The 14,730-nt window shown below is 34.5% G+C and overlaps 1 protein-coding gene across 3 annotated transcripts in view; it reads left to right on the forward strand.

The window, feature by feature from the left end:
* The window catches only part of Crb (cell polarity complex component crumbs), a 61,777-nt gene that overhangs the window by 24,381 nt on the left and 22,666 nt on the right, over positions 1–14,730 (forward strand). For all 3 annotated transcript variants that reach the window (XM_076447180.1, XM_076447183.1, XM_076447182.1), the window contains exon 2: positions 13,299–13,669. In XM_076447180.1, the coding sequence (XP_076303295.1) occupies positions 13,299–13,669 (371 nt within the window). The remainder of the gene's footprint in view (positions 1–13,298; positions 13,670–14,730) is intronic.

Raw genomic sequence — 14,730 nt, forward strand, 5'->3', positions numbered from 1 at the left:
TAGACATAACACGTATGTGTCTATTCAAATTTTTGGCCATTTTTCCAATAATACATAATCTTAATACATAATCGCAAATTAAGAATATTAGAACCCGTCATTGTAACACTTAGTGTTAAGTATAAATTTTCTGTTCCCTTCTACGACATTTTTGGGGATAAATAAAGACGTTTTAATCACTATAACTGTAAAGAAAATGTTACGGCGGAAGGTTAAAATGTATAACATGGTATTCGCATCATTGCTAGCCAGCGTTTTTTTTTTAGAAAAAAGAATATATACAGATACCATTGCATTGTTTCCCAAAAACAGTATGTCTATAATTATTCTTTTAGAAATGCAGGTGACCTTCAATCTTTTAAATAGAAAATGCTACGTATTTTTTATATCATATGAAAGCGGATTCGTACATAGTGATTAATATTGATGTTCACTACAAAGCAAAGGGTACTGAATTATATTTTGTCAATCTACTCATAAAATTGTTATGGTATTTAAATCATAGCACTATGCAATGGCGAGGAGGATTCTGTTTAAACAAACGTTTACATTATTTAGACTTATTTGACAATGGTGGAAAATCGAATTTTTGTTTGACACAATAACGAAGACAATAAATGTGTAAGGCAACCACCGTTCCTTTGATAAATCTTCATACTTGAAACGAACCACAATCTCATCAGTGCGACGTATTGGTTCGGGACCGTTATGAGAGAAGCATGCTCATTCCATTACGCTTCCATCATCGTGCTTCATGGCTATTAAAGTACCTCATGGTTTTAATATATTTTAGTATTAACACTATTTCACCGAATGAGACGCGACTGTGTTGTAATTTGTTGAAGAAAAAATTGATTGACAATCTTGACTATACACTGTATTTGATATTTGATATGCATACATCTTGCAAGTACAATATTAATTCCATTTACCAAACAATTTCAAATAAATAGTAATTTTGAAAATGTTCACAATCTTAGGTTGGAAACTAGGTTCGCGACTTCCACATTTTCTCAAAGTCATTTACATATATTTTTTAAGCACGAGTGAAATTAATCACAAAATTCAGAGCTTCCCAATGATATACAGTTCAAAAGGAATGGTCACTGAATGAGGTTATAATGATACAATAAAAGAATTACGAAACAGAAGGTCGCGAATTTAGTTGCCAACCTAATAATTTTATTATGTCGTAATAAAGTCCATAGGAGATTTCCTAATTAAAAAAAAAATAGGAACACCTCTATAAAATCATCGTCAAATGCTATTGAAAACAACAATATATTCTGTAATCAAAGAGGTATTATTATAACTACAATATTCGTTCCGTTTGTCTCCAAACAACTTGTAGTAATTTCGAATTGTTCGTAATAATTCGATCACTCTCTGTAACTGATTTCCTCGATAAGCATTGGACCAAGGAACGGACCGATTGTTAAATAAAGAAAAATTACGGGAATAAAAATTAGTTACAGCTAACAGAGGAGCATTCTTCTCGGATGGATCAGCGATTTTACTGTGAAAGAGCCTAAAGGCGAGGACGGCGAGTCGTGGGAACCGTCTGCGCTCAGTCGGCAGAACGAGCTCCGATTTCCATCGTAGCACCTAGCTGCTGCCACGTACCTTACATTTTTGTTTACCTGCGAATAATCACATAATCATATCTTGATTGAAAAAAGAATGTTTACCTTTCACGTTTGCGAATTTATGGAATTTACGGAACGTTTGCTTCATAGAAAGTTATTATTAAACGCAACTTCAGTAAATATGGTCGGTTATAAACAAAAAACTGAACTGCTGTTGCGTAAATTTTTGGGGAAAAGCACATAGTATACGTGGTGAAATACGGTACCAGCGATTTCTAAATTCCTTGTTAATGATGAGTTCCTGTTACACAATACGTATTCACCTTTACAACAGTTTTAAGTTTAACGAAGAGGACGTAGTTGACACAATCATCGATTTCAGTATTCTTTTTTTTTATTCATTATTAGACAGCGGATTTTATGCATTTATGACAAAAATGAGTAGCTGCAATTTAAAGCAGTAAAAATATTAGAAGAATTTAAAGATTCTGTGAATGTCTATGGAGCACCTGAACAATCTTTATTTTTAATGAAAATCCCAGTCTACGTATAATTATTGAAACATCCTACTTCAAGTTGCTCTCTAATGCTGATTTTTGTCGTAATATGTATACTAAAATGGAAAAGTAATACTAAACAATTTTTCAAGAAAACATATTTATAGTTTTAATAATTGTAAACATGTCTGTTTGTACAGTCTCGGTAGTTCTAATGTTAAACATAATAATCGTTGGTACAATTTATCGGTGTTCTTTTCTTAAACATATGATAAAGAATCGTACTCAATTCGCCTTTTTATTTTTACAAAATTTTGAGTTCAAAACAATATCAGTTCCAAAAACAATATCAATTTTCGAGTAGAACCAATAATTTTTTAATACATATATCCGCCATAGTGGATTCGCCATACTGTTTTCAAAAATATTATTGTCACCATTGAAGCGTGTTTAGAGGTTTACGCCACGATTTCACGATTTGGACACACTGTGCGACGGTACGGAGGGGTGAGTCGTTCACTTGGTCGAAGGTAATCCGAAAATGCCGGTGAATTTATATTCTGCAGTATGCTACTCGAGCTCCGGGCAACAATCGCAACAAACAAAGTCTATACCCGCCGAGCAGTGGGCGTAAATGGTCGCGACTATACCAAGAAACATACAGTGAGCTACGAAGGTATTCGAACACCCTTTAAAACAGAACAACTTTTCTATAATTGTACCAAACGACCTGATTTTTTATAATCAACTAGAACCATTGGTTTTTGAAATGATATGCAATAAAGATTTTCCAGAAATTATAATTTACAAGGTTATATCCAGAGTTGGGCAAAATTTTTGCCCAACTCTGGTTACATGCAAAAATAAAAAAGGCATTTTTTAAAACTTTCTTATTTAGGCCCATAATGAAAATTTAAGATATATATTTTGTAGATCTACAAAACTTATATATTAAATTTTCATTAAAAGCCCAAATAAAAAAGTTTTAAAGATGCCTTTTTTATTTTTGCATGTAACCTTGTAAATTATGATTTTTGAAAAATCTTTTTTGCATATCATTTCGTAAACCAATGCTTCTAATTGATTATAAAAAATCAGATCGTTTGGTACAATTATAAAGAGGTTATTCTGTTTTAAAGAGCGTTCGAATACTTTCGTGGCTCACTGTACGTATACATATGTATGTATGTATACGTATATACGTGCATACGCGATCTGTACAGGGTGTATCAGAAAATATGAGCATACCTTCACTGAAGGTATATTGGGATTCGGTACGCTAAAATCAGAAAAAGAGTTCACAGAAACATACATCCGATACAATCTTATCTCCAAGTTATAGCTGTTTCTGTTTTCCAATAACGCTTTTCATAAACTAAATTTTTTTATTTACAGTACAGCAGAACAAGTAACGTGAACATATTCCGTTAGTGTATATTCCTGACCTGCGCCCAGAGTTGGGCAACAATTTTATTGAAATAAAAGTTTCGAATAAAGTGGGTTTACAATCCACTTGGAAAAACACACTTTATTCGAAATTTTTATTTCAATAAAATTGTTGCCCAACTCTACCTGCGCCGAATTCTCGCAATTTAATTTGCCCTTTGCTGTGAACGTAACATTAAATTGTCGATGGTCAAATTAATTTTATTAATTACAAGAAACCGTTAGAGTGATAAATAATCGACCTGAAAAGTCGTACATTGATGGAGACATGTATGTTCTTCAAGTGCAAGTGCACGTGTGAAAATTACAATTACAACTATCAAGATAGTTTTTTGTATTTTATTTGAATATTTTTTTCTTTTGATTCTCACTGAATTTCGATGGTAGCTTCGTTTGGGAGGAATTGAAAACGTTAACGTGAGAAATCGATTATTGTGTAATATTTTGAATTTATCATCTGGACAAATACTTTATTACTTCCATACCTATTATTTGATATGCATACCTATTCTGTTGACCACTCACGATGGGACAAGTTTGTCTGTGCAAATTAAAATTGTCAGGAAGCGCGTTCGTTTTTATTCGCACTGATGAAGTGTTGCCTGTCTGTGACACTCGGTCGCGTCACACGTGACTTTGGGAGCGAAAATTGCATAAAAAATGAATTTCAGTCCGAACAAATTTATTATCTCTGTGAATATGAACACATCATTTACATTAAGCATGCTTTCATATCATTCAATCAGACAGACATTCCTGCTGAAAATTGCATAAAATATGAACACTCATTTGTGAAAGTAGAGGTTTCCAGCTTTACAGGCTTGAAAATCTGTTATCTGTATATAATTCAATAAAATATTAAAAAGTTATTCCGATTTTATTATGATTTTATGGCGAAACAGCAAATTACAAAGGAAACATCGTTAAGCATCAAAGTTTCGATGTAGAAATGCGGAAAAGAAGCAAGATGACGTACGCCAATGAAATTTAGAAAATTAATCGAAATAGTTTAGCAGTGTATGCCAACAAATAAAGCTTTAAACGCTGTGCTTTATCCACAGTTTATACAGAACAAAGAGAAAGGAATACCTACTGTCTGATTGCAGTGCGAGTAACGTTTGGAATTTAATAAAAACCTGAATGGAAATCCAAAATTTAAAGCAACCAATGGTTGATTAGATTTTCAATTGCGCCACGGCACACAAGAGAGTCAAATATTTGCGGGGAGAAACATTCAGCTAACAATACTGTGGCGAAAACTTTTAAGGGAAGTTTAAAAAATTCCCAATTGAGAAATGTTTCGTACTAATTACCAGACTGCGGATTTTATGAGAAAAATTAGTCGATGTAGTATGAAATGGCGAAGACACTAAACATACTAGAAAGTTCTTCCAATGTCTTTTCAGTTTTGTGTTTCTCGTATTCACCGTTATATTATTATAGACAGCGGATCTTTATGCAAAATAAAAATTATCTACCTGAATTGCGACAGACAGGAGCGGAATAGAAAATTTTCTTTCTTAATATGTTTAATAGGTTGAAAATAATATAGCAGTATTTTCAAATTCTTCTCATGTTGTTATTGTTTTAAATTACACCTACTCATTTTTGTCATAAATGCATAAAATCCGCTGTCTAGTTATTATAAACGCCTAAAATCCACAGTCTAATGACACTGTCTACCACCAAATTTGTTCCACAATTACTGTTGGGTGGTTCTCATAGAGTTTTTTGCGCTGATTCCGAATCTGTCCTTAATTTTTCTCCTAGACGCACAGTTTTCGAGAAACATGACTTTGAAAAGAAAACATATTTTTCAACTTTAAACAAGTATTGTGATGTTATTATAAAAGATATGGAATTATTCTTTACAGCAAAAGATTCTGTAGACTTTCCCGAATGTACAGTGATATCCGATATTAATACAGTATGATTGTTTAAACATGTTTAAGTTGAAATTTGTTGGACAGTGTAATTACGAACAGTTACATCATAGTGGAGAACATTTCTCTTACGCTACACTAATCAAATGAAAATTTAACTAAACCACCTCACAGGAACTATATCCCGAAATTCGAGTGTAATCCCTTCGGCGCTGCAGAATTTCTGGAAGCGGTAAAAAGTGTAATTAAACATAAATGATACAGTTGCAAACTACAATGAACAACTTTCTACGAATAACCGGCTGGAATGCCAATTATGCCAAAAGGAAATCCGACACGGCGCGTTTCTGTTTCATTCTTGCCCGAGTAATTATGTGTTCGTGAACATGAGAACCACGTTATTTTCACGCAGCTGCGAAGACGCTCGAGTTTCCCTCTGTTTACTATTACGCATGCAATGCGGCTTCCGAATCGACAGTTTTTCCTGTTCAGAACAATTATCCCTGCTATACGCGCATACCTGCGCTCTACAAAAGTTAAGTGAGCCACGAGGTTAAGCTAACTCGAGCGCACTCCCAGTTTGGTCACCGGTACCGGTTAAAAGAAAAGCGTTTTATACAAGACTTTACTGCCTAAGTGTACAATAGCGACAGCACGGAACGGTTTCCGAACCATTGGCACGTGGGAATTCAAGGATTACATTATCGAGACTATAAGCGGCTGAAATACGCTACAACAGTTCCTTGGAGAACGATCTATTGCGAGACAGGGGACATGAGTCATCGCGACGCTAACTCGTTTTCTCGATGATAACCGCACAGATTGGTATTCGACGTACCCTCGCAAACAAAGGAAACTTTCAAATTCGTACTTCTGTGTATGAGTGTTAATAACTCTAGATGGTTTTTCGAATGTTGATAACTAGACTGCGGATCTTCATGCATTTATGGAGAAATCGGCTGGGTCAAATATAAAATAATAAAAGATTTTAAAAATTCAATAATGTTGCTTTTAATGTAACAAATTCGTAAAGGAGTAGACTCCTTTTTCCAGAATTGCAAAGGTACGAGATTCGCGTTCTCATTTCTCGATAATACAAAAATGGGGGTTTTCAGTAGTCAAAAACGCCAGGTAAAAGATCGATCTAGGGCGCTGTCGCCCTCAAAAGTCCTATTTTTTCGTTTACGAGGCGTAATTTGCATTATTCGGAATTATTTTCATTGCTTCATGCTGGCGAATAATGCAAATTACGCCTCGTAAACGAAAAAATAGGACTTTTGACGGCGATAACGTCCTAGATCGATCTTTTATCTAGCGTTTTTGACTAATGAAAAACGCCATTTTTGTATTATCGAGAAATGAGAACGCGAATCTCGCACCCTTGCAATCCTGGAAACGAGTCCACTGCCTTAAGGGATGAAATCAATTTCTGTGTATGAATGTTAATAACTCTGGATGGTTTTTTTCAAATGTTGATAACTAGACTCAGGATATTTATGCATTTATAAAGTATTTACGTTTCTAAGATCTTCTGAAGCGTTGTTTTTAGGTATAAGGGGACGCGAGTATCTTCAAGTTGCGAAGTGTGAATATGAAGTAGACGAGATGAGGATGGCAAGCAAAAAGGAAGGTCAGATAAGACACTGGCTTGTTGGTCAAACAGCGCACGCGGCTACCGTATGCATTTCGCTAGGATCGAGTGTTCACTGCGATAAACCGTGTTTGTTAGAACTCTCGGATGTGTTTACGTACTTCGTAATATATTTAACACTGTGTTACATAATGATAAGAAAAAGGATTCACTTGTAAACGATAATTGCGTTGACTTGATAAGTTACCAAGGGTTCGCGAGGAATGTGTGTGCCCAGACTTCGTAACATTTTAACGTAACAAATATTCCAGTTTGAAAGGGATTAAATAAAACATAATAAAATACGTTGTGCACTGTACATTATCGTACTACATGTGTCTTTATTTATAGAATACGGCAGCATTTCTGTACAAGTTAATTGCGCTCGAAACTTATTTGTCTCGAAAAAAATTTATTTGACTGTCCGATAAAATAATTCTTGCAAACCATTTTAATCCTGAGTGGAACTAATATATTTTTTATTTTTAAAAAAGGGGACACAAGAAATTATGGATATCGCGCAATATGAATTACACAGGAGGGTAGGAGGGGGAGATAATTCCAAATATAAAATTTCAATGGCGGGTCTGTATCAGTTTTTTAGTTATTAATGAAACACTATATCTGTACTATACCTTCATTAAAATGTTTAATAATTCATTGAATTTTACCGCAGCAACCTTGTAATTTGAATGACAATAATACATATAGCTGCGGGATAGAAATTATGTCATTCTTTTGACTGAACCTTCTGACTTACATAACAAAACCAGTAAATGAGAAAAAAGCATGTTTTTAATCTAGGAAAATGAAAGAAGAAAGAAACTACAGTGATCGTGGAACATTATAAATAGACAGCGGATCTTAATGTGCAAAATAAAAATTTTCTATTTGAATTACAATAAACTGAAGTGAGATAAAAATTTAGTTTCCTTTTTAATAGGTTGAAAATAACAGTAGTCGTTTTAAATTCTTCTAATGTTGTTACTGTTTCAAATTACACCTGCTCATTTTTGTCAGAAATGCATAAGATCCGCTGTCTAGTATTAAATTATGTATCTATTATGTATTTTATCTGATACGTATTTCATTAATAGATTATTACCAAAGCTACTCATCTTGCGTTAGCGATTATCATTGAATGTACCATTTTAGAAAGACTACGCACACACGCATACCACGATTGTTAGTGTAGAACTGCTTCCCGCAATGCAACAAAGAAAGTTATACCTATCCGACGAAGGCGTGGCAACACACTCGCTCCAGCCTGCGAAGCTGTTGAGTCATATAATTGAACTCATAGCTGAATACCGGTATTCACCGTGTCAAGGAACTCTTCTTTTTATGAGACCGCCCTCACATTCGGAATATATTAGTTCATCTATGGAGTTACTGAACCGTTTTATCGCATACCATTATCACATCTTCGTACATCGTAAGACATTGAATTATGCATCGGTGATCGTACTGGAAACTAATTCTCTTCTAACTTCTCAATCTTCTCATTCTTCTTTTGATCGAGTGAACGAAAAATGTGCGTTCTGACACCATCAATAATTATCTATTGATCAAAGGAAAACGTTTCTGATTTTTAGAACATTTGCACCGGGTCATTCCTGACCGCTGCACAGTGGTCCAGAACTCCGCATTCTGTGGCCAAAATTCAATTTTTCAACTTTCAAATTATAATATTGTAACAAGAAAGTCATTTCGGTATTTTAAGGTGAAATAAAATCGAATTTCTTTATTCAAACAATGTACTTTAATCAATAAAATATTTTCATATTTATTCTTTTTGGCAAAAGATCATTGAACAAAAGGGAGAATATCTTATTCATTAAAATTAATTGCTTGTATGAAAAAAGTTGGGCTCTATTTCAACGTAACAATAATATATTTCAGTTTGGGGCAATGTGTCCCGGAATTGTTTCGCAAAAAGTTGGCAACCTTAGTTGGTACCACTAACATTTAATTTCTAATAACTAGACCGCGGATCTTTATGCAAAATAAAAAATGTTTGCATTGATTGCAAGACAGAAGTGAAATAAAAATTTCTTTCTTCTTTTAATTATCTGATTAAGCTGTAGCCAATACATACATATACAAGTGCATAAAATCCGCAGTCTACTAATAACTGTAGTTAGGCTATAACTGGTTTCACTCTAGGGAGACTGACTATGGATAAGTTATCTGTATCGATAATCATTTATGAACAATATTTGTTCACGATAATAGATTTTTAATATTCTGTAACTGATGTTGTGCAATTCAATAGCGTAGAAAAGCTGAAAATATCTTTAACGATTAGAAATCTTGTTCTCAAGAAATTATTCTCTGAAATGGTAATATATGTATACTTTCAATCTACATGTAGAATAGATGATGTCATGAGGTGTTACGGATGTCCTTGAAATGACTATAAATCGGTAAGCAAGAATCGAAATTCAAAGGAAAAGTTGCTTCCTGCAGTTGTTTTAATGCAGCAGATGCGTTTGAATATTTATTATCTCCCCTCTTCTTGTTCAACTTCTTTGACGTGTTTTCTATCATCAATCTACATATTCTCATTAAATCAATCTATTTTTAAATGGAAGTCTAGCTTTACTGAATTCTAGTTAGTTTCTTAACAAACACTATCCATCACATGGACACTAAATACTAAAAAAACTTTCGGCAAGTAGTGTACTAATTTTATAAGATAATTTAAAATGTATTCATTTCTCAATTATGTAAGTGTTTTTATCATTAGTAGACTTTGAACGGTTTAGTTGAGACTTTCATAGTTGATTCATTGTGATTTTCACTTTGTTAATAAATGAAAAAAGAACTATTGATAATTAACGGAACGAATTTATGTTATGACTCAATATTTAATCCTCGGTTGCCTTGGTACGGTTATTTCCCGTCCCGAATACTACCGTTTCGTCTGCGCCAATGACGTCACTCGGTTTCGGGAACATGACAAATGATTCGCAGATCTTAAGGAAACGGTTCTCTCCTGCTCGTTGCGAAGACTTCAATGCCCGCACGCTCAGCAACGAAACAGGATGTGTGTCTCTATCGACTCATCGTTGAACCGAGGCTGCAAAACCAGAGACACGTCACCTTATTCGTCTCCTTACCTCCAAGAAGAGAAGGGGGTAGCTACTTCCGGTTATCCGTTAGATTTCTTGATATAAACCTCTCTCGAAACCCGTCAAAATGACGGGTTCTAATATTCTTAATTTGCGATTATTTATATTGTAAAGATGCCTCCTTGAGAAATTATTTACCAGATTTATTTCTTTGGGTATATATTATTGGAAAAATATATTGCCAAAACTGTGGATAGACACATTCTTGTTATGTTTATAAAATAATGTGAAACAGAGTTGTTTCTAGAGCTCTGTAAACTTAGTGTTAAGAAATGATAAGTTCAGTCACATCTATGGTCGTAGCTTATGAACAAATGTTTTACCTCTTTGCACTCGGAGCTATTTTAATTCGAAAATTAAACATTTCTTCCGACCTAGAATATTTTCATTCTCAAAGATTTTTTAAATTTGGTGGATACGAAATTGATATAACACCTCATACAATACTTAATTAAATGTTGAATAATTAATTAAATACCATCGCATCTAGAATGTAAACAATATTTTAAATAATGGTACCTTTTTCCAATTGATATTGATCTATTTATTTCTTTTCAACTTTAACCAATAAAATTCCTAAAAAAAAACAATCTGTTTGTAGATATTTAAAATGTTGTTTCAAATGCATTATTTCATTCAATGTTTACTTTATTTGTTGCTACCTTTTTTAAGCGTATTTACATTCTTTTTTTATATGTTTTGTTCACTTCGTCACAACATGTTTATTAGAATATTACACGAATCAAATTCATTATTTTATTCAGTATTTACTTTATTTGTTGCTACTCTTTTTAAGCGTATTTACATTCTTTTTTTATATGTTGTATTCACTTCGTTACAACATGTTTATTAGAATATTACAAGGATCAAATGCTCGTGTCACGAACGAATCAAAACTTAGCTAGCATGCACTGTTTACTTAAATCGTGATAACGACGTTTGTTAGGGTACATTCCGGTATACATTCTCGCCGCTGTTTCATGTAACAAATGAATGCAGCGTATTGGTGACTCTTCCGCGGGTGTTTTATATGCTAGACACATGAACTCGTCAGTTCCTGCGAGAGCATCGTGGAAAAACTGTAGGAGTTGGCACGATATGAATCTTAATTAAGAATGCCTTACTGCCGCTTCCTCAGACTCGAGTACGAATTCTGTTATGATTTAATCATTAAAACCATATTTTCCTGAATAGTTGTTCCCTCGGAACTGCTCGCAGTCCTAGCTTTTTCAATTACTTATACACAGACGCGAAGGCAGACGAGACGTTAGAGTGTAATTCACTTGGTGCACATACAGTGGATTCGATTATCCGAACCAGTGAATGAGAGATCTCGAAAAGTCTGTCTTTACGCAGAATTTCATAATTCATCAGAATTTCTGAAAAAAGTATTAGACATTCCATTTAAAAACTGAAGGTGACCCTCACATTTCGATAAAAAAGCAAAGTAAGAAAAAACAGATTAGAGCACTGTATATCTCCTAGGAAACTGTGCAACATTTGTTCGAAACATTTTTTCGTACAATAACTTTCGAGTTATTTGAGATCTTCACGTTACGAGACTCACCCTGTATACATATACAGGGTGGGGCTTTATGAAAAAATGCAAGAAAATAAAATTCCACAGAATTTAGTACGATTTTTATTTATTTCAGCTCTACAAAGACTACTACCTCTGAAAATCACATTTCACGTGATTCCGCTTTCTTAAAATTTGCCTATAAAAATTGAAAATTGCATGAACATCCGGCAGACTATGTAGTTGTAAATTGAAATTGTAGGTTTTGATAAGACTCGAAGCTGACCATTGCAAATATTTGCGATGCATGTGTTCATGATAATGCAAGCATATTACTCTGAAGAATTTGAAGAAAATATTAGCCAAATTGAACCTCGGAGGATAAGGTTTACTTTTTATTTTCGCGGCTGTGAAACCGCGATGTCCAGCTTAAACGGAAGTCTCTGCTAACCAGTCTTACGCGGGCGTGCAGATGCATCTCATGCATTATTTATTCGTCGCCATCGATCCTGCCGTGGATGTAGCGGACATCATCAGTCACCTTAAGAGCAGCGACGAATGTTGTTACACTTCTAGCATACGCGGTTTAATCAATTCGCTCGTCCACGAGAAGAACGTCACCAATATAAAAATACAAATGTTACAGGAGAGCGCTTCAAAATCCTTTGATAGTTTAACCCTTTGCACTCGGGCCTATTTTCACTCGAAAGTGAAACATTTCTTCCGAATATTTCCATTCCCTATGATTTTTCAAAGTTTATGGATACGAAATTGGTATAATACCTCATACAATACCTAAATGTTTAGCAATTGATTAGATACCGACACATTTAACCCTTCCGACCCGAAGAACGTACGTAAAGATTTTACCCAATAAATTAGGCAGTTTATAGTTTTCATTTTTACAGCGTGAAAATTTTCTTCGGCATATATCTGCTGTAATCGATTGGGGTGTAATCGATACGCTGAGCAGTATCGAGACGAAATAGGAGGCACCAGTGATATAAAAAATTAGGACACGATAAGTACTTAACGTTTAAGCCCTCAACGAGCTAATAAAATTTGGGTTAAAACAACTGTACTTGTTCAAAAAACGACTACTTGATCCCGTAGTAAAATTTGGTTTTCCCGTCCAAAAAATGTGTAATTTTATAAAATGATTAAAAACTATTCCTGTGTACGAAAAAGATATAGGATATGTGATCAAATTCTACATAAAGCATTCAGCACTCCATACTCTATTTTTTGCTGCGCTTCGGCCGCGGGCGGTCTCTGGTTACACGCGCTGTCCTTCTCCACGTTCGGCTCGGTCTTTGAAGCACAAGAAAATAGTGTCTCTCTACGAACTATGCAAAGGAACCTCCCCGAGGCCGTTGCGTCCATCGAATATTTACTATATAACTAAAAACAAGGGAGATATTTTCGGTGTAAGTCTTAGGTGCCTCATCCTGTATGTAGTCGTACCAGATCTCCGGAAATATTCGTCGTACAATAAATCATAATGTATACGGTCTCCTCTAGCGACGTGTGGAATTGAAAATTAATTACCGAGCAGTAATATAGTCGCGGAGCGTACTGAAGCTACTTTAACATTCTGTTTCAGTACTGACTAGCTTATTAGTGGTCACGGACGAAGCGCCGCAAGACAGCAGACACAAAAACTACGAGGAACATCCACGGGAGGCTTACTTCAATGGATCGGCCTTCTTGAAGCTGAGTTCGTTCGTCTCGGTGCACAGGCATAGCGGTCTCAGTTTTCGAACATGCGAGGGCGGCAGACTGTTCACACAGAAGTACAACGATGACTTGATCAGTCTCGAAGTGACTCCGGAAGGACTCCTCTTTATAGCGATCGTTGACCAACAACGTTATGAAGCCAAACTCAACTCCAGGTTGCTGAGCAACGCCTGGCAGAACGTCAATCTATTTTTCAGATTAGGCAATCTGACCTTGAACGCGGCTGGCCATACGCAGGTAAATAATCAAACATTTTACAATTTATTATGTTGTCGCATATGAAATGTCCGATTTTAGAATGCAACTCTTGGAAAACGTTTCGATCAAGAAATTCTATTACAGTCTACAGGTTTATTATATAAAACTTTGAGGCGCAAAGCTATCACGACCGGTTAAATGACCGGTTCTAGATTTTTTTATTTCACAATTAATGGAATTATAAAGATGCTTTCATAAGAAATCATTTAATAAATATCTCTGTTAGAGCACGTATTATAATAAGTATCGCGCAGTCTAAATAAATTAGTTCTTGTCATTTTTGTAAAACAACCACGTGCCTGCCACTTTTATAGTTTTATATTTATTATATAATCTACCTTTAAATGAAGTTCATTTCAACGTCAATCAACGTGACCGTCGTGTGTTCCTTTTATATGTCTGGAAAAATAACTTATTGACGATAGCGTTATGTGATCTTTAGTCAAAATGTGGTGATTAATTAACGTACTAGTCGTTGATGTTAAAGAGAACTATAAAATCAAGATAACAATCTTTTAAATGATAAACGTGAATGACCATAATATCTTATTTGTACTGTAATACATAAATGCATGTCACTGCTAAAAATTGGACATTTCATATGCAACCAGAGTTGGGCAAAAATTTTATTTACACAAAACTTTCGAATAAAGTGGATTTCCCAAGTGGGTTTTAAACCCACTTTATTCGACATTTTTATGTCAATAAAATTTCTGTCCAACTCCGTATGCAACAAGCTAATATACCGGAAAGGAGATAATTTTTTAAAAATCCAAAATTGCAGGATTGGCTTACTAACCTCTACCATTATGGGGCTCGTTGATCTTTATGCAAAATAAAAATTTTCTACCCGAATTGCAACAAACTGGAGTGAAATATAAACCAATTTTCATTCTTAATATATTTGCTAGATCAAAAATAATGTAACAGTATTTTTAAATTCTTCGAATATTTTTACTGTTCTCAATTAGACCTACTCATTTTGGCGATAAATGCATAAAATCCGTAGTTTAATAATAATCCATGAACATTAACGAAAG

This window comes from Lasioglossum baleicum, chromosome 1 (assembly GCF_051020765.1).
Source record: "Lasioglossum baleicum chromosome 1, iyLasBale1, whole genome shotgun sequence".
NCBI lineage: Eukaryota > Metazoa > Arthropoda > Insecta > Hymenoptera > Halictidae > Lasioglossum > Lasioglossum baleicum.